The 20,170-nt window shown below is 33.6% G+C and overlaps 1 protein-coding gene across 5 annotated transcripts in view; it reads right to left on the bottom strand.

The window, feature by feature from the left end:
• Positions 1-20,170, bottom strand: part of Ralyl (RALY RNA binding protein like) — a 698,968-nt gene that overhangs the window by 370,608 nt on the left and 308,190 nt on the right. For all 5 annotated transcript variants that reach the window (XM_069990998.1, XM_069990997.1, XM_069990996.1 and 2 more), the window contains one exon: positions 2,731-3,009. In XM_069990998.1, coding sequence (XP_069847099.1) covers positions 2,731-2,986 — 256 coding nt within the window. In that variant the 5' untranslated portion in view covers positions 2,987-3,009. The remainder of the gene's footprint in view (positions 1-2,730; positions 3,010-20,170) is intronic.

Here is a 20,170-nt window from a genome sequence, read left to right as displayed (position 1 = left end):
CAAACCATGATGACTCTTTAGAATTATAAAGTAAATGATTGGTTTACTGGAATCTATGGTTTATTCAGTACTATAAAACAAATGTATAGTACTTAAAGTCAAAGAGTGGATATACAGCCTGGAATGAAAAATTTTACCTGAGGTAAGAAATAACTTCCTAGGGGGAATACTTGGGTGACATGCTGTTGCTTGAATTTCTGGTGATACAATTTAAGAAAAAGGTGGGCTTATTCAGATATTTGATCTGAAATGTGAAGTTATTAGTTAAATTCTAAATCACTTGCATTGTATGAAAAAGTCATTTAGCTTAGGCAGAAGAACTGAGAAACTAGATTTCAACTTAAAGAATAATGTCTTTAACTTGGATTAGTGCACAAAGTATGATGAAATTGTATGCTCTAGAGATTATCCTGAGGACAAAATGAAGAAAGAATCCAAGAGGAAGGCTTAAGAATGAGAAATAGTATTTTCTTGGAGGCATAGTTTAAATCTGTCTCTCAAAAGCAATCTGATGTCATCATTTTTCTTCATTGGGTTTGTAAAAGTGAAGCACTAAATTTTTACTATGGATATTTCTCTTTCTCCAATGCATTCTTCTAAATAAAACAGCAATCAGCTGAATGGTAAAATAAATTGGACTCTAGAAAAATTATAGTTCATTTGAGGGAATCATACTTTTAAATGACCTTATATTTATAATCATCTTTTGGGAAAAATTTCAGTAATAACTAAATGCAGTTCCTAAACGATGCTCTAGTTTCATAGCAATCAGAACCTAGAAAATAAATGGAGCTTTTACTTAAAATGAGTTTCTATGTCACTCAAGATAAACTGGAAGTCTATTTTCCTGGCTTAGCCTTCTGGTTTTTGTGTTTATAGGGATGCACTACTATGCCCAGCATCAAATAGTTTTCTTAATTGTTATATGATTTGTTAACAAAATATTTATACTAATTGTCTAACATCATTTCCTAACAGTTTCTTTTATTTGAGGGGGGCGGGAACTAGTGTTTTGATTCAGTCTGGCACTTGTTAGGAAGATGCTTTAACTACTTGAGCCATAGTCCTAGGTCTTTTATGCCTTAGTTACTTTCAGAAAAGGTTTCATATTTTTTTCATATGTTTTGTTTGCTTTTTCCTTAGGGTGAGCCCCGAGCTATAATTCACATGACTCATTTCATACATAGCCAGCATTATAGGCATCACCACACCTGAATATTCTGTTGTGTTGAGATCTTGTTACCTTTTTGTATTTCTGGTCTCAAACAAGGATTCTTCCGATATCTTTCTCCTGAGTAGCTAAGATTATAGTAGTGCTCCACCACTTACAACTCAACTTCTTTACACTTTTATTTATTGTATTTCCTTTAGATGCTCTTTTGACTTCATGTTTGTGAATATGAGAAAGATAACATCATACATTAAAACGTTTCTTCCATATATCTACTGATAGACTGTGAGCATAGCACACAATGAAATAATGAACAAATAATTAGCAAAATGAATAGCAAGCCAATGCCTTTGAAGTAGGAACAATCTGGTGAAGACTGAGTTATGTCAAGGTAGCCATCATTACTGCAACAGTGGGAAGGCAGAGAGAACATGGGTATGGGATTGAAGAGGTGACAGTACAGGGCACTGTGAGGTATTTTCGGAATGGTGTGAAAGGTATTGATGTTACTCTGTATGATAGAGGCCTGAGGAGTGTTAAAGCAGCTTAGTGACATAATCTAATTGGTGCTTTTGAAAGGTCACTGGCAAGAGTAGGAAGACAGTAGCTGGAAGAACTTCCCGTTGTCCACTGGAGAACTGTAGGAGCTGGCTTGTAGTGCAGATTGCAAAGGTGGTTGGAAATACTGGAATATAGTGACAAGAAGAGTCCATGATGGAAATGTGTGTAGAATGTAAGGGGAAGTTTTGAAATATTAGGCAAATTTAGGTTCCACACCTTGTATGAGGGAGTCTTAGTAGTCAAACAGGAAAGTCAAGAGTTTTGTTCTAAGATCTGATAGTCAAAAGAAAATTGTGCAATCATTTTGGAGTGTGAATCTGGACAGGATATCAGATAAGAATTATAAATCATTGATACACTGATGATAATTTTACCATTTGAGAAAATAGCTAAAGGTAATTTAATTTTTAAGGTTTAACTTTATATTAAATTATAAAATATTTTCTCTCATGTTTACATATTATAGCTTTATCTTATCTTTGAAAAGAATGTATTACTCCTTAGACATTAGGCGCCAATATGATAATTATGCATGATTGAATTGTTAAGGTGTACAAGACTTCTAGCTGAGAAAGTGAGTTAAACCCCTTTCCAGTTCTAGAAAATTTATTTCTTCTTTACTCTTTCCCCTTACCTACTCAAACTAAAGCAAATGATATTGTCTCTCAGAGAAAACAGCAAGCAAAGTCTTTTTTGGTTAGCACACAGTTTTGTGGAAGATACATGATGTATCAAGTTAACTATGATAGAATTTTATCATTTGCATGACTCTTCTAGGATTAGCAGTGGTACTACAAAACATCTTTGATCTCATCTACACATCTGCAGAAAAGTATTGTACCTAGCTATAAAGCAATATCTGAACAAAAAAGCAACACGAACTATAACTATTAAAGACTATTAATGATTAAGGAAGTAACAGAAATGGTGCTTATGGGCTTCGAAAATAATGAAACCATAGTCAGATATGAGAATCTTTCACAATGTGGTTTACTTACCAAGTGGTTGGCCTGCAATGATCCTGGCATTTTCTCCAGCCACTGCGGCTCTTGCATGTCGCTCACTCATGTACTGTACAAACGCATAACCTTTATGAACCGAGCATCCCACTATCTTTCCATACTTAGAAAAAATGGCTTCGATATCAACTTTCTTAACAATAGCCGTATTCAGATTGCCAATGAAAACGCGGGAGTTGATAGACTTGGGATCGTTCTTATTGGTGACGTTGCTGGTCTGTGTTTTGCCAGTCATGGTTGGCTCAGCTTGTTTTAATCCTTAAGCAAACAAACAAAGAAACACAACGAATCAGAAAGTAAATAATTACATTCAATAGATGTCACTGGCTTTTTAATAGGCTTTCAATATTGTGCTCAGGAAAACCTCAACCCCTAAGTTTTTCTGATTTTCTTGAAAAGAAAAAATTAGAAATATAAAAGGTACACATTGCATGACTAAGAGCAGTAGAAAAAAGTCAAAAATTACATAATGTTATTTTAAATAAATTGCTCATTTATGCAATATCAGTCCTGTATGATGACTAAACATTTTGTAGTTGTTTTTTATTGTCAACGTGATGTACAGAGGGATTACAGTTACATAAGTAAGATAATAAGTACACTAAATACATTTCTTGTAGAACTTGTTACCTTTCCCTCATTTTTTTCTCCCACTTTCTCTCCTCCCTCAACCCCCTCTCAAATTGTGCAGATTATTTTCAACATATTGTCTTGTGAATATCACTGTTGAATTGGTTACCCTCTTGTCCATTTTACTTTTAAATATACCTGGGTTCCAAAACATAATTTGAGGAATAAACAACATCACTCTAAAAATGAAAAAAATCAACATGAAATTTCTGCTTTTGTATAATAGGAATATATATTAGTTTTAGCATGAGAACCACAGCAGAATTGATTTCATCAAAGGCTGTGTTAGAGAAGAAATAAGGCATTAACATTGGAAGTTCAATTAGAAAATTTAACATGAGGATTTTACAAGTTTGCAAATGAGAGATTTTAAAAGAAATCTGTACATGCCATTTAACTGGAGTTGTCAATTTAAAACAAACACATAAAGGGAGAAAAAGTTGTGTAACCACTGTACAATGATCAGCAAATTAACAGTCTGGGTAGCTGCTGAAATTTGATCCCTTAACTTAAAAGCTCCTTTGCTGCATAAGGACCTATAATACTTTTAAAAGACATTTCTTAAACTTGAGAAAATGCTTACTTGTACATAATTGAACTTAGTAAAACTTTATTTCTCAATGCTCTAGCATTTACAGATTTAGTCTGAAGGTCCTAAAATTTATTTAGCAATATTTATTGTCTTTATTTTTCCAGGAATTATCTTCTGCAATACCTATGAATTTAAAGAATTATTTATAGTAAAACTAAAATTTCTAAGTTTACATTTTCTGACATTGATGATCATTGTTGAACATAGGCTAATTGATATACTTTGTCAATTACATATTTATATGAAGACTGTCTTTAAAATTATTATGGCTATAAAAGTAACAAGTGCATCTGATTTTTAAGAATCACTTTAAATGACATTTCTAAATTAAGCATTAAGGTGGTAGAAGTCTTAAAGGCATGTAAATTGGATATGCTTAAAATTACACATGTTATGCATTTAAACAAGGTACTTTTGAAATCAAGAGAAGCCAGGTAACATAGAAATGTTTCGAATAATGTTGTTCATTATTACATCGAAGGTTATTAAAGCTTTGTTTCAAATGATCCTCAGCATTGGATAAATGTCCTTATAATGAAACTTGATTTAATAAACAAAACATTAAGCCGTTTATGTGGAAATTAGAAACAGTGACATGCTGCCTTGCAATGTTTCAATTTAGCTACATTTAAATGATTCCTTTGTAAAATTATCCAGGTTAGGATTATAGATGAAAAATATTTCAGTTTGAGCTGTTGTATATCTTAAGACAAATGAATAAAAATGTAAGAAATAAAAGAAGGCTTAGGTATGAAAAAATCTTTGTTTCTTTATGTAATATTATGTAGACTCCTTCATTTACAAGTACAGGCCAGTATAAGAAATACAATCCATAGAAATCATTAATTTCTTTTATTCTGTCTTGTGATAAATATTTTTGGAAATACCATACCTTTGATATTTTCAAAGATAAACAGTTCTTATGTCTGACATTTTCTTTTCTAGACAGAGATATACTGGTTAAAATGCAAACAAAAATCAATAGAATAGGTCAGACCCATGGCTTATCTGGTTCAGTTGTCTATAATTGCCAGTGGTCTTAAAGCCCATTTAATTTGAAGGACATTTCTAATCTGAGTTATCCTTTTAAATACCAGTAGTAGACCTCTGACATCATCCTTTAACCGCATGTGGATAACTCTAATTACTAACTTCAATCTGCCAACATGTGATGTTAATTAATTAGTAGCAAATATTCAGCTCCCTAAAAGTCTACATGTATCTAGTATCTACCCACATAGATTGATTTGCCAAACTCTATCAGTATTTAGGAAAATGAAAGAGTACTGTTGTGGTTGTATATTATCATTACAACATTCCTTAAAATCAAGCTTTGACTTGATTACAAATGTTCTATTACTTGATTACTAGTGTACTACTTAGCATATGTGCCTCTATTACATGAATATTCAGCCAGTGGAGGAAGGACTTCCACTTGGTGCTACGATGGAACAACAGGAACTAAATTCAACTTTGCAATATACATAGCTTCATTACCAGGTGAATGCAGAGGAGGCAACTTTTTTTCAGATATTAAAGCACAAACAGTGTAGAGCCATAATATGTGAACAGAAAGAATGCAAGGCCGTGGATAGTTCTGGCTTTCTGCTTGGAGAGCAGATTTCTGGTCACACAACGGTAGAGAATGGCTCAGTGAGGACAGGTTGCAAGCAGGGACAGTGATTCCCAGAGAAGTTGGGATTTTATCATACAGTTTTCTTGAGACAGAGAGCTTTACAGAGAAATATATACACAAATTCATTGAATTTATGCTGATCCATAAGACAAACCTGCCCAAAGATAAAATGACAGATGCCTGGCTATGAAGCTACTGGAAAATTGTGAACTAATAAGTTCAAAGACTCACAAAAGGCTGTATCATTCAGGTCATTTCCAAAAACAGAGAGGGATTCAATCTGACTCCTGGGAACATTATTGGACACTAAAGGAATTGGACCTGGTAATGGGGATAGAGTTAAAGATACTCTAGGGCTACCCTAGCAAATATAAAAGTAAGACGATCACCTTAAAACAATCTAAATGCCTATGAGAGAAAACCATGCTTCTTTCAAAAATGAGAGCCCAGCAATGTGAACTATACCACCTCAGCATCAAAATCTCCAATAGACATTACAAATTTTAATAAATCTGACCTATGAACAAGAGAGAAATAAAAGATGTAAGAATGAATCAAATGGAACTTTTGAAGATAAAAACTGTCATGCTTCCAATTTTAAATGAAATTCACTTGATGGCCATTACAGGTGATATGACTGTAGAAAACAATATGTGTATCCAAAGTTGCATAGTGAGTGCCTAAAATGTATTATAGAGAGAAAGCACCAAGACAAAAATCTTAATAGAACCTCAGACAGCTCAGTGGATAGCATTAAGCCATTATATAATACATATATTTATATATGAGTATATATGTTTATCTCTCTCAGACATATATATATATGTATATATATATATATATATATATATATAACTTAGTGAATTATAAGGAGAATAAACACATAGAAATCCATTAGGGATTCATTGTAATCATATTAGTGAAAATCAGTGAGAAAGAGAAAAATCTGAGTACTGTTAGTCTCTGGGAAAATACCTATATTCTAATGGGGGAAAAAAACAAGGACATCACAGGCAAAGAAATGTGACAACAAAACAAAAAGGGAAAGGAGGAAATGATTGTTGTAATTAAAAATATTTTGTAATTTGGAAGTTAACATGGAACTAAGGTGTGTTTATAAAAGGCCCTGTAAAATGAAAATTATGATGCTAAGCTGTTACCTCATAGAATTTTCTATAGTGTAAGAAATATTCGCTATTTGTATAACTCAAAAATAGAACATGGCTTCTTGAAATGTAGCATGTGTAATTTGAGGAAATTAACCTCCATAACTTTGTTGCTCTACCCAATAAAGTTGAATGAGTCCTTAGCCTTTAAATTTGTAGTAAATTAAAAGTTATATGATCTTTTATTTATAATTCATACCTAGAGAATGAAGATGATTTTTTTCTTGCAAATTTAGAATTTTCATAGTGTTAGCTATATTCTACAAAAACAATAGCAAAACAAAGGAGGAGGCAACAATGCTTGATAAGAAATGTACTCATTACCTTGCTCAAACTGTAATCCCTCTGTACAGTATTTTCATAATAAAAACTTATTAATAAAAAAGAAAAAAATAGCAAAAACTTTAAGTTGTTTCTGTGTGAGAATTAATTTAGGAAATTGATGCTTTTCATTCTAGAAATATCACATGAAGAGATTGAATGCTCTATAAAATCATAAAAAATTGCAAAGAATTAGTTCAACCTTTGCCATTTGGATCTGAATTAGAGTTCTCTCCTTGAATCCTGGAGGCATTAATTATCAATCAAAGTTAGGAATAACGCATGCTGTAGAGAAAATGTTTTTGTTGGAGTAGATAAAAATAACAAACTGTAATTCTTCATATCCCCAGACTTACTGGTTCTGAATTTCCAATCTATGTTTTAGAGTCCCCCAGACACTTACTGAATAAAGAATGAACAATAGCAATTCAAGAGAGTCATACAACAATAGTAATACACAAGATAATCAAGAACTAAAATGGAAGGCATACATAAAATGATAAGAACAAATTGTACTCTAAAGTTTTATATGGTGGAATCTAGAACTATCCTCAGATAAATATCATAATGTAATATAAAACAAAAAGTGGCAAGATATATAAACTGAGGTTGTAATTTCTGAGAAAGAGGAAAAGCACAAAAGACAGAGATGAAGGAGAGAGAAAAAGATCATATTTAATTGAGAAAATCACAAAAATTCTTAATCTGGTAAATTTGAATAAATCATTAAAATATAAGAATTCAACAGACATAATTAATTTCTCAACATACATAAGAGCACAGTTATTTTGAAAATATTTGTAAACTCATCTACATTTACACATAGTACAATTTTTCATTAAACATGTTAACATTAATTCCTTATACTCAGACTTAGAAAATGGGGAAGACAATTGAAATAAAGTAATGGAAGCATATTTTCATGGAAAAATAAACCAAAAATTAAAGAAAAGACCACAAACTAAAGAAAAAAATTGTAATATTCTTTTGTAAAATATTTTGTGTCCATTTTGAAATGAAGAAACCACCAAACCATATTTGATGATACGGTTGCTATTCCTGAAATAAATATTAAAATTATAATGATTCCAATATTATACCTCAAAAGGCTTCCTGAAACAAATCAACTGTTTAGTTTTTTAAACTAAAGATTTGTAGAACCTGTAAATTTGAAAAGTAATGTATACTTCTGTTTAGGTTTTTTTTTTAAAAACTAAAGATTTGTAGCACTTGTAAAATTTAAAAGTAATAAATACTTTGTGTGTGTGTATGTGTCTATTCTTGGGCTTGAACTCTGAGCCTGAGTACTATCCCTGAGTTTTTGTGCTCAAGGCTAGCACTCTACTACGTTAGCCATAACTCCACATCTGGCTTTTTTTTTTTTTTGGGAATTAATTGAAGAGTCTTGCTAGCTTTACTGCATGGGCTGGCTTTGGACCATGTTACTCAGACTCCTGAGTGGCTAGGATTATAGGAGTAGCCACTAGCACCTGGCTGTAATGTACACATGTCAAGGAAAATAAAATGTTATTCTAGCTTCAAGACATATGGAAGCTTAATTTGTGTATAATTTATAATATTTAGAAAAAACTATAATTCTAGCTACCAAGCTACAATGGTCAGAATTTCCATATTAATATCATTATTAATAATGTAAACATTCATATATTATTAAAGAAACTTATTAGACACAACTTAAAATTTGTATATATGCATATAATATACATATGTATATATATATACATCTATCTATCATCTATCTATCTATCTATCTATCTATCTATCTATCTATCTATCTATCTATCTATCTATCTAATTGCACTTTTTAAAAACTAAACCTGACAGGTATTTACCTAATTTCAAATTTCTTTAGATAATAAATTATCTGAGAAGACCTCTAGCAAAATTAGTAAGAATGAATTTCCCAAATTTATAGGATGGACAGTATCAGTTATCATTACCTAACTACTCTCCAAAAATTTTGAACTTTTTACCACTTTCAGGAGTAGAATTAGAAAGTGTCTAACTTAGCATGTTCAAAGCAGTTTCAATACTTGCTAGCTCTTCTCTTAAGCCTACACTTATGATAAACTAAGAATGATAAACTAAGAAATAGATGCTCTGGTCTTAATGGTAAAATAAGTTCCCGGGTTGACATAACTTGTTTGGCGTTTAGACCCCAGTGGGTAGGGAACAGCAGACAACTGAGGGAGTGGAAAGGAAAGTAAATATAGTGAAGATATTTAATATACATGTGTGAACAAAGAAAACTTGGTGAGACTAGTTTGGGAAGGTAGATGGGGACATAGGGAAAATGGCAGAGTGAGTAATTTAAGAGCAAGAAGCGTTGCACATGTACATGAACTTAAAAATGACACTCTAGCTGGGCATCTGTAGCTCACACCTATAATCCTAGATACTCAGTAAACTGAAATCTGAGGACCATGGTTCAAAGCCAGCTCAGTCAGGAAAATGTTTAAGACTCTTTTTTTTTTGGTTTGGTAGTGGGGCCTGAATGCTGGGCCTGGGCACCGTCCTTCAGCTCATCAGCTCAAGGCTAGCGCTCTACCACTTGAACCACAGTACCACTCCTGACTTTATCTGCTTATGTGGCAATAAGGAATTGAACCGAGGGCCTCATTATGCAAGGCAAGCACTCCATCATTGAGCCACCTTCCCAGCCCTGCTTAAGACTCGAAGGGATGGGAAGGGGAAACAAAGGAGGAGGTTACAATGCTTGATAAGAAATGTACTTACACACACACAAAAGAAATGTACTCATTATCTTGCCCATGTAATTGTAACCCCTCTGTACAGTAGTTTCACAATAAAAGAAAGACAAAAAAGACTCTTTGCTCCAATAAATTACTCAGAAAAATCCCCAAGTAGAACTGTAGCTAAAATAGTAGAGTGCTAGCCTTGAGCAAAAAAGAGGCTCAGGGACAGGGCCCAGGCTCAGAGTTAAAGCCCCAGGACTCTCTCTCTCTCTCTCTCTCTCTCTCTCTCTCTCTCTCTCTCTCTCTCTCTCTCTCTCTCTCTCTATTTCTCTCTCTCTCTCTCTCTCTCTCACACACACACACAGAATTAACAGGTAGGGCTGGGCTTAATTGTGCACGTTGCTATTTCCAGAACATGAGATCCAAGGCTTACTTGCTAAAGTATGAGACTGTACCTGAAAGATCAACTGAAAATAAAGTACTGGGAATTGGGGGTGTAGTTCAACTGGTAGATCACTTGCCTTACAAGAGCATGCCTTGAGTCCAGTATTCAGTACACACTCCTACCCCCTTCCCCTTGCAAAGAAGCTGAGGTAGGAAGAAATAATAATTTTCTGGTAATCAATGAAAAATGAATTGTTTGGAGTTTCCCAGAATCAAAACCATTATTCTCTTGAATATATCAGAAAAATTACTTTGACTTCATTTGTTCAATCTATATTTTGTTAATTTGGCAGATTATATTTTCAATATGGTGGTATTTTCATAGTGTGTATTCATTGATTATTCAAAATTCAATCATTTGTTAAACAGCAAATTAAAATACTACTCATAAATATTATTTCAATACTTGGTTTAACATTTCAATTAAGTTACTTTAATAATAACAGTACTCAAAGAAAAAGTTAATTTTCCAATTCATAATCTTTTTGTTTGTTTAGGAAATGCACTGCAATGGTAAACAATTCTTTTTAATTTTTTAAATTAATTTTAAGTACTTGCACAAAAAAGTTGTTATTCAACAAAGAAATTCATTATTCGTGCACTTAAAAACAACAAACTGATTATATTCACATTGCATTCTTCCTTCTATTTAAATCTATTGTTCTCAAACTCTAAGTATAGAATTATAGAAATATACTAGAAAGCTAACAAATCTGTTTCCATTGATCTTTCTTATCTATTATTTGTATGTAAAATAATACAAAATGATTTTTTATAAAGATCTGAAAATAAGGATGACATGATAAATTTCACATATAAAAGATTTTAGGAAGAAAAGCTGTTTGAAATCCTGATGAATAAAACATAAACATTTCTAAAGATAGACAATTGGCAATAAGTGCTCATCAAAATTTAATAAATTTAGAGCAACATAATAAAGTTAGAGAATAGCATTAGAATTTTAGCACAAAAATATTAGCTAAAATATCTTAATCGGAACTAGATTTGAATAAAACCATTGAGTACTAAAATGAATATTTTCACTGGGGATGGAAATTAATAGTTGGATGAAAAACAAAAATGTCATCAACAAAAACTACCAAAATTCTCAGAGAATTCTTTGTCTTTCTCTTTCTGGCTTTCCCTGTCTCTAAGTCTACCTCCGTGTTGTATCTATTTCTCTCTTTCTCTCTCTCTTTTTATTTCTCTCTTTATTTCTGTTGTCTTTCTACTCTAACTCTTCTAAGAAAGAACACATAAAAAAATGATTGTCAATGAACAAGTCAGGAAAAGGGTTCCTTCACAAGAACCTGCATAAGCAAACATGGTGGCCGCGGACTTCCCAGCCTCTATAACTATGAGAAATAAATTTATCTTGTTTAAGTTAAAAATCAGCTATGGAAGTATAGATAATGTACTATTTTAAAAATATTTTTAAATATTTGTACAAAGGTGTTACATTTGTATTAATGAACAATGAAGTTCATGAATACAATGCCTCTTTGTTAACAGATAATGCATTATCTAATGGCAAAAAGTTAATGGCTTTTGTTTATTGGTTTTGGTTAACTATTAAATTGGAAATCAATGTATATCTGTATACCTCATACAGCAGCATTTGAAACTCACTTAAAAATTAGAAATATTACTGAACTGTGTTTAATCTGATTAAAAAAATCATTGTTAAACTAAAATGACTATGAAGTGTTGCAATCATTGGCAGAAATTATGGTCAGTGAAAAATATTTACTTTAATCCACAAGTGGTTTAAACTCATCAATATGGAAATTGTAACCAATTTGAAATAACATTGGCTGGACTATGCCAAAATTCCCAACCATGTAGTAAATAATCTACATGACTCATTTCTTTGTTAATATAAATTCATCAGAACTATCTAAAGTAAACAAAGTACTATTACTGAGTTTTTAACATAGAAATTTTTATCTCATAGTTTGAGACTTAGCAAGTCAAGATCAAAGTGACCTCTGTTCTGATTACATTCCTAGTGAGAGAGTTTCCTTTTCAATATAGATAGACTATTTCCAGGGTGAGAGAGCAAGACAGGGAGACAGAGAGATAAAGAGACAGAGAGACACAGAGAGAGAAATGGAGAGAGATAGAGAGAGACAGAGACGGAAGTAGATAAAAGGCTGAGGTATGTGTAAAGGATTGGGAGCAGCAGACTAGGGCCCATACACATTTTATATGAGTCCAAAGCAAAGAAATAATTTAAAAGCAAGCTTCCTCTGGAATAATGAAGATGTGTTTGGCACCATATCTACAAATAATGCATGAAGAATAGACACTTAGGGCACTGACTGCTATTTGAACCAATATTTGTTAGAGAGCCATAAATGTAGAAGTATTATTACCTTAGTTTGTGAACAGTCAACAAAATCTGAAGGAAATATAAGCTATTCAAAGCAGCCCTTACTGGGCTGTGGGTAAGCAGTTAGAAAAACTAATATGCATTTCTTTTTATTTTTTGTGCATTAAAAGAATATCTTTTGTGGTCATTGCTTTAAAAGGTTCCATGAAGTAGATTTTCAATTTTTAAAGGACTGTCTCTAAATTATTGAAGCTATCTCAAAAAGCAATTTTATAGCACTTACTTTATACATAGTAAGCACAGAATATATATTCTAAATATTCATCTGTACAATAGTTTATTCCTTTTCCTTTTATTTCCTCTGGGATCTGGAGATTTTCTGGAAGAGTATTCCAAGTTGCAATTTTTACAATCTGTAAGATGTCTATAGTACCACTTGCCACCACAACTAGTCACATTATTTTGAAAGAATAGCTATATGCTTCAAAGATTTAGTTTATGATTTATATTTAGAATGGTTGATAAAATAATCTTGAAAAGACTTAGTTGTTTTTATAATTTTTCCTAGGTGAAAAATTTCTCCAGTCCAGAGACTCAAATAATTGATCTGAACTAAATAATTAAACACTATAACTTTGTATTTCCTTCTTCTGAGTTATCTAAAAATAAGTGGTATGTCATAGTTCATATTAATACCATTCAATAAAGCAAGAATGGAGAATGAAGAAGAAAACATCGCCTGCATTTTCTTGTTTAGTATGGCTTCCTTTCCTTACCCTGTGGTCAATATCATATATTCACTTCTAATGGATGTATTACATGATGCCAGCAATAGAGGAGTAGTAAAGGGATTATTCTTGTCTAAATGTGGGAATAAAACTTGGCTGTACTATCCATATTCATTCACTGAATAAAACATCTTTCTCCATTTTTAAACTCGCAGGACACTAAAAGCTAAATTTCAGGAGGTAAACGTTGTGATGCCCATAGGAGAAATTCACTCACTCTTAGTTAACAGGTCCATTCCAGTCTTGTCCTCTTTGTTCAAACTGTCAATCATGACAGTTCCCTCAGGAGTTAAATTTAGACCACTAAGTGATTTCATGTAGGCTACTGAACTGCCTGCAGAGATGAGCAACTTTCAATCATTATCGATGTGACTTTGGCAGACTGGCCCTCAAGTGAAAGGTCTTAAATTCCACAACCAATCCTCTGAAATTTTGTATTCCCCTAAAACATAAATAATGCCCTGCAATAGATGGAATAGTGATTTTCCTTTTATAGACTTGAATGTTGCAAGGAAAAGATACAATAAAAAATCTTTTTGCATGTGCAGGTTAGAAAAAGTTCCTGTTTATAAAATACTTAAACTGAATTGTTGTGACTACAGAAATAGTTTCATAAGCATTAGCATGTGGCAAATTATATCTCTAAATTGCAGACTTAGAGCATAGTTTCTGGGTGGCATATGGACTTTTCCTGTTGGCACAATAGCCTATGATGATATAGGAGATATATCCCCTCCTTTTAGTTGTTTAAAGCAAAATCACTGAAAGACATTTGAAAATTCTAAGAAATGTGGAAATATAAAAAATTGATGTGGCTGGATATTGGTAGTTCATGACTGCATTTCTAGCAACTCAGGAGGCTGAGATCTGAAAATTGAGGTTTGAAGCCAGCCAGGGCAGGAAAGTCTGTGAGACTCTTATCTCCAATTAACTACTCAGAAAAAAGCTGGTAGTGGCCCTGTGGCTTAAAGTGGTAGAGTGATGGTTAATCACTTGTAGAAAACTAAAGCTAAATTGTTATACATCACCCTGCCCGAGAATCAACTCCAAATGGATCAAAGACCTTGGAGTCAAAGCAGACACTCTGGCCGGGCGCTGGTGGCTCACGCCTGTAATCCTAGCTACTCAGGAGGCTGAGATCTGAGGATCGCGGTTCAAAGCCAGCCCGGGCAGGAGAGACCGTGAGACTCCTATCTCCAATAAACCACCAGAAAACCGGAAGTGGCGCTGTAGCTCAAGTGGTAGAGCGCTCGCCTTGAGCTGAAGAGCTGAGGGACAGCACCCAGGCCCAGAGTTCAAGCCCCATGACCGACAAAAAAAAAAAAAAAAAAAAAAAAAAAAAAAAAAAAAAAAAGCAGACACTCTGAAAACATTACAGGATGAAATAGGAGAAACCCTAGGTCTTGTTGGTACAGGCCGAAATTTTCTTAAAAGAGACCCAGAAACAACAAATCAAGGAAGGTTGGACAAATGGGATTGCACGAAACTGCAGAGCTTCTACATGGCAAAGGACATAGCTAGCAAGATCAATGGCCCACGATTTGGGAGATATTCACTAGCCATACAACGGACAAGGGTCTCATATCTAAAATATACCGGAAACTCAAAAAATTAAATCCTCCAACAACAAATCCTCAAAGAAACAACTGCCCAATAAATAAGTGGGCTAAAGACTTAAAGAGAAACTTCTCTGAAGAGGAAATAAGAATGGCTAATAGACACATGAAGAAATTCTCAACCTCCCTAGCCATAAAAGAAATGCAAATCAAAACAGCACTGAGATTCCACTGCACCCCAGTTAGAATGGCTATAATCAAGAACTCTAGTAACAACAGATGCTGGAGGGTATGTGGACAGAAGGGAACCTTATTGCATTGTTGGTGGGAGTGTAAACTTGTTCAACCACTTTGGAAAGTAGTATGGAGGTTCCTCAAAAGACTCCACATAGAGCTCCCCTATGACCCAGCAATCCCACTTTTGGGCATTTACCCAAATGTTCACAAACAAGACCACACTAAAGCTACCAGCACAACTATGTTTATTGCAGCCTTATTTACCATAGCTAAGATATGGAACCAATCCAGATGCCCCTCAGTAGATGAATGGATCAAGAAAATGTGGTCTATATACACAATGGAATTCTATGCCTCCTTTAGAAAGAATGACATTGCCCCATTTGTTAGGAAATGGAAAGACTTGGAAAAAATTATATTAAGTGAAATAAGCCAGGCCCAAAGAAACATAGGTCCCATGGTTTCCCTTATTTGCAATAACTAGTATATGTCTGAGACAAGCAGAAACGGTCAGATAAGTTGATGTTAGGCGAAATGAACCCCAAGATAAGGATTCACGTGGTTTTTCTTTCTTGAGATTGTTTCTAACATATTTATAATATGATTTCTTTGTTGCTTTGTATGTCCCTCCCCCACAGTATAACCCCTGTTTTCGCTGCATTTGAAATTGGTATAGTTTGTGGAGGGGAAGGGAAAAAAATTGTTTAAGTAGGGATACAGGCGGACCCATTGCAACAATGAGATGTACATGAGCTTATGTCTGAAAAGGAACTTTACAACTTTGGCGGGGGGTGGGGGGGGTGGGGTGGGGGGGTGGGGGGGTGGGGGGGTGGGGGGGGTGGGGGGGTGGGGGGGGTGGGGGGTGCGGGGGAGAGGGGGTAGGAGGGAGAGGGTAGGGAAGGGGAAGGGGAAACAAAGGAGGAGGCAACAATGCTTATAAGAAATGTACTCATTACCTTGCCCATGTAATTGTAATCCGTCTGTATGGTATTTTCACAATTAAAAAAAAAAGTGGTAGAGTGATAGCTTTGAGTCAAAGAAGCTCAGGGACAGCAGCCAGACCCCAAGTTCAAGCCTCAGGACAGCTACTCTCTCTCTCTCTCTCTCTCTCTCTCTCTCTCTCTCTCTCTCTCTCTCTCTCTCTCTCTCTCTCTCTCTCATACACACACACACACACACACACACACACACACAAATATCTGCTCTTTTCTGGATATGATCTACAATCTCACTAAAAGATCTTCCATTAATAAAGTTTAGTATATGAACAATTTTTTTCCAGAAATAATAGTAAGGAAAGTGAGGGTAGCTATGAGGTAATTATGCTACTGTCACAATTCTATAAATATTTGTAGCTTCCACATTAACTTTGCACTAACGTTTTACATTAGCATAAGTAATACAACCTATTAAAGAGTTTCATAATTTCAAGATTTTCATGGAGGTATAAGTCAAATGGTAAAAGGTTACCTTTGACTAGCCTGCTTCAGAAGCTCAAAGCCCTGACTTGAAACCTCTATATTGCTAATTTTTTTTAAAAAGTAGGAAATGATTGAACAAAGAAAATCTATCCCCTTAAGTTCATACAAGAAGGTTCTTTTATCTAAGTGAGTAATTCTGAGTCATTATTTATCCACTCTGTTATTACTTGATAGCTTTTAACTAGAAGTAGTAAATATTAATCAGATGATTTGGTGGATAGAAAGAGATTAGGGTATATTAGCCTAGTTATTATTCACAATACATGAACAAATCAGAAATTTGTGAATTAGATTGATTTTCTCTAATGAAAAGGTATCCCCTCTGTACAGTATTTTCACAATAAAAAAAAAGAAAAGAAAAGGTTACTTGTTATTTTTAGGTACAATGACTTGATAAAGCACAACTTTGTATCTATTCTTTTAAAACTCCCATTCTGGGTGCTGACTGATGACTCACACCTGTAATCCTAATTACTTGAGAAATGGAGATCAGTATGATGGTTGTTCTAGGCCATCCTGGACAAAAAAGTTTGGAATCTATGTCAACAGAAAAAGTTAGTTATGGTGTATGTGCCTTCTGTTCCTTGCTGTGGTGGGAAAGGAAGATTATGGTTCAAGCTAGGGAAGAAAGGGACTCTGGGTCAATAATAAGACTAGCTGGAGGTGTGACTCAAGCCTGAAGGTCTAAATTTCAAAGTCCTGTACCATAAACAAAACAAAGCACAACATCTTGTGCCTTCTGAGGATATTTTCTGCCAAACTGATGTTAGATTTAGAAAATGATTGTTAGTGCTTTCCACTAGTTCTTTCTCCCAAAACATTTGCAGGGTTCTTTGGTGATATCACACAGCCTACAGTAAAATTTTATCTATGGTCATTTTATTTATTTATTTATTTATTTATTTATTTATTAATTTTTTATTTATATTGTGAAAATACTGTACAGATAGGTTACAATTACATGGGCGAGGTAAAGAGTACATTTCTTATCAAGCATTGTGGACTCCTCATTTGTTTCCCCTTCCCATCCTTTCCCATCCCCCTCCCCACATCAAAGTTGTAAAGTTCGTTTTTCAACTTAATGTCTTGTATATCTCATTTTTGCAATGGGTCCATGTGTATCCGTATTTAAACAATTTGTTCTTTCTCTTCCCCTCCACAAATTATACCAACATCAAATACAGTGAAAACAAGGTGCACCCAACCTTGTCTTTGGTCATTTTAAACTTGAAATTAGCATACTTGTCTCAAAAGAGATTGCTTTTTTCTTCCTTGGTTTCAGTAATCTTTGTATTACTAAGTAAATTTTAACTGGCATATAGAAACATAAAATTGTCTAGATTAATATGACCTTTTGCATATCTTCTATGACGTATCTCTACACATTAATTGGAGTAACATTTGACAACACATGTAGACATTGCATAATGTTTACATCAATTTAACTATTACCTAACACAATCTTCCAACAGAAATTCTTATGAAACAATGTTACTGGAGACTATCTTAATTAACAGGTGGCATTTCAAAGTATTTGGTTGAGACTTATTTTATAGAAATTCTGTGCTTGGATCTTTCATGTTTTGTACATTTTTCATTATCTTTGATTTTATAGGCAGAATTTGGGGATTCAGTAAGATTATATAGCTCTGAGATTCATCTGTGGAATACATATTTATTCACCTAACTAAAATATTTCCTAAAAATTTGCAATATTACTACAAATAATGTATCTTACAGGCTAATATTCAGGGAATAATAGATTGCAGAAATTGGCTGCCAAATAGTTTATCCATAAAATGCAGTCCCTATTAGTCTCCAAGAGAATAAGATAGAAATTAATAGTCACATGATAAATTGCATTCCTGCACCTAAGCTTTATGTTTAACAAATACTATTACTAAACCAAGACAGACTCCAGAGTAGAGTCTCATAAAGTAATATAAATCCTGGATTCTGAAATGAACAGAAAAATCTTTCCCCCCACTTACCATCTACAGAAGGATATCTTATGGGAATTGAAAACCAGAAAAACGTATCCCAGTGAAGTATAGTGAGGCATAGAATTCTACTCCTTTCTGTATATATTAAAGAGTCTTATATAATGTCTACTTGGTCTGTTGACATTAATTTTGGTTTGATATAGTTATAGCTGGAGAGTTTCAAAATGAACTTCATATATAAATTCACATATAAATTATGTAAAATGCTCCAAATGGTTATGGGAGATGGATCATGTAGAAACAACATAGGAGCTAAAAATTAGCCTTTCCAAATTAGGCTGGCACTCAAGAATGGTCAATGCATCATATGTAATTTTGCAAGTAGGAATACATTTTATGTTTGACTTTTAGATAATTTGATGGAACAATTACATAGAAACAAAGTGAACTAGTTCTGGTCTTTATCTCTCCACTCATGCTTTGCTTGCTTTTCTTACTATGTTTAATGCAGGGATATATTGTACATATGTGTGTATATATGAAACACACATTTTAATTGTCTCAATATAATTTAGTTCAGGGTTTTTGAATATATTTAATAGTCAACATATGATTAATAACTTTTGTAATAGGCTCTGTTGTATCCTATTGGCAGAAAATATCAATTTTTCCCACTATTATATCAACTGATGATTTTTTTATTGTGAAAATACTGTACAGAGGGGTTACAATTACATGGACAAGATAATGAGTAAATTTCTTATCAAGCATTGTAGCCTCCTTTGTTTCCCCTTCCCATCCCTTCCCCTCCTCCCCCTGTCCCCCCACCAAATCTTCCTCCTCCTCTCCACCCGCCCACCAAAGTTGTAAAGTTCCTTTTTTGACATAACAACTTGTACATCTCATTGTTGCAATGGGTCCACCTGAAAACAAATCGTTAAAACAGGGATACAGGCGGGCCCATTTCAACTGATGATTTATTCCTTTCTTATTTACTTCATATAGCTGTATATAGAGATTTTATGTCATTTACATAAAACCATAGTAATAACTGTCCTTTTCTGGTGTGAACAATAATCAAACACAAAAAGAAAGGCTTGTATACTTAAAAGTATACTCTAACAGAGAGGACTACATTTCTGTGAAGAACAAAAGCACAATTTAGTAAACCATGGATACATAATAATATCTCTTTCATTTTTTTTAATAGAAAGTCATGTTATAAGCTCAAAGTGTCCACAAACTCAATCTTCCTGGCTTATCACCAAAGTGCTGGGATTACTGATATTATACACTTTCCTCAGTTTATGACAAACACTTTGACTGCTATTAATGGATGATCTAGAATGTTTTCATAATTTTTAAGATCAGTGTTAAAAGTTTCTTACCCATTTTGAGCTTAATACTGAATTGTTTGATTTACCGTTCATATTTCAAATGGTACTAATTCTTTTTAATGGCCTATAAAATATTCCTTCATACAAAACTATATTACATCACTACACATCATAACTATATAAAGTACTTAAAATAATTGAAGAGGTAGTGTTTCCCACTAATGTACAAAGAAAATTTT

The sequence above is a fragment of the Dipodomys merriami genome, unplaced genomic scaffold (assembly GCF_024711535.1).
Source record: "Dipodomys merriami isolate MVZ:Mamm:240054 unplaced genomic scaffold, mDipMer1.0.p SCAF_4, whole genome shotgun sequence".
Lineage (NCBI taxonomy): Eukaryota > Metazoa > Chordata > Mammalia > Rodentia > Heteromyidae > Dipodomys > Dipodomys merriami.
The sequence above is the reverse complement of the archived record's forward strand: the minus strand, read 5'-3'. Positions and strand labels throughout refer to the sequence as shown.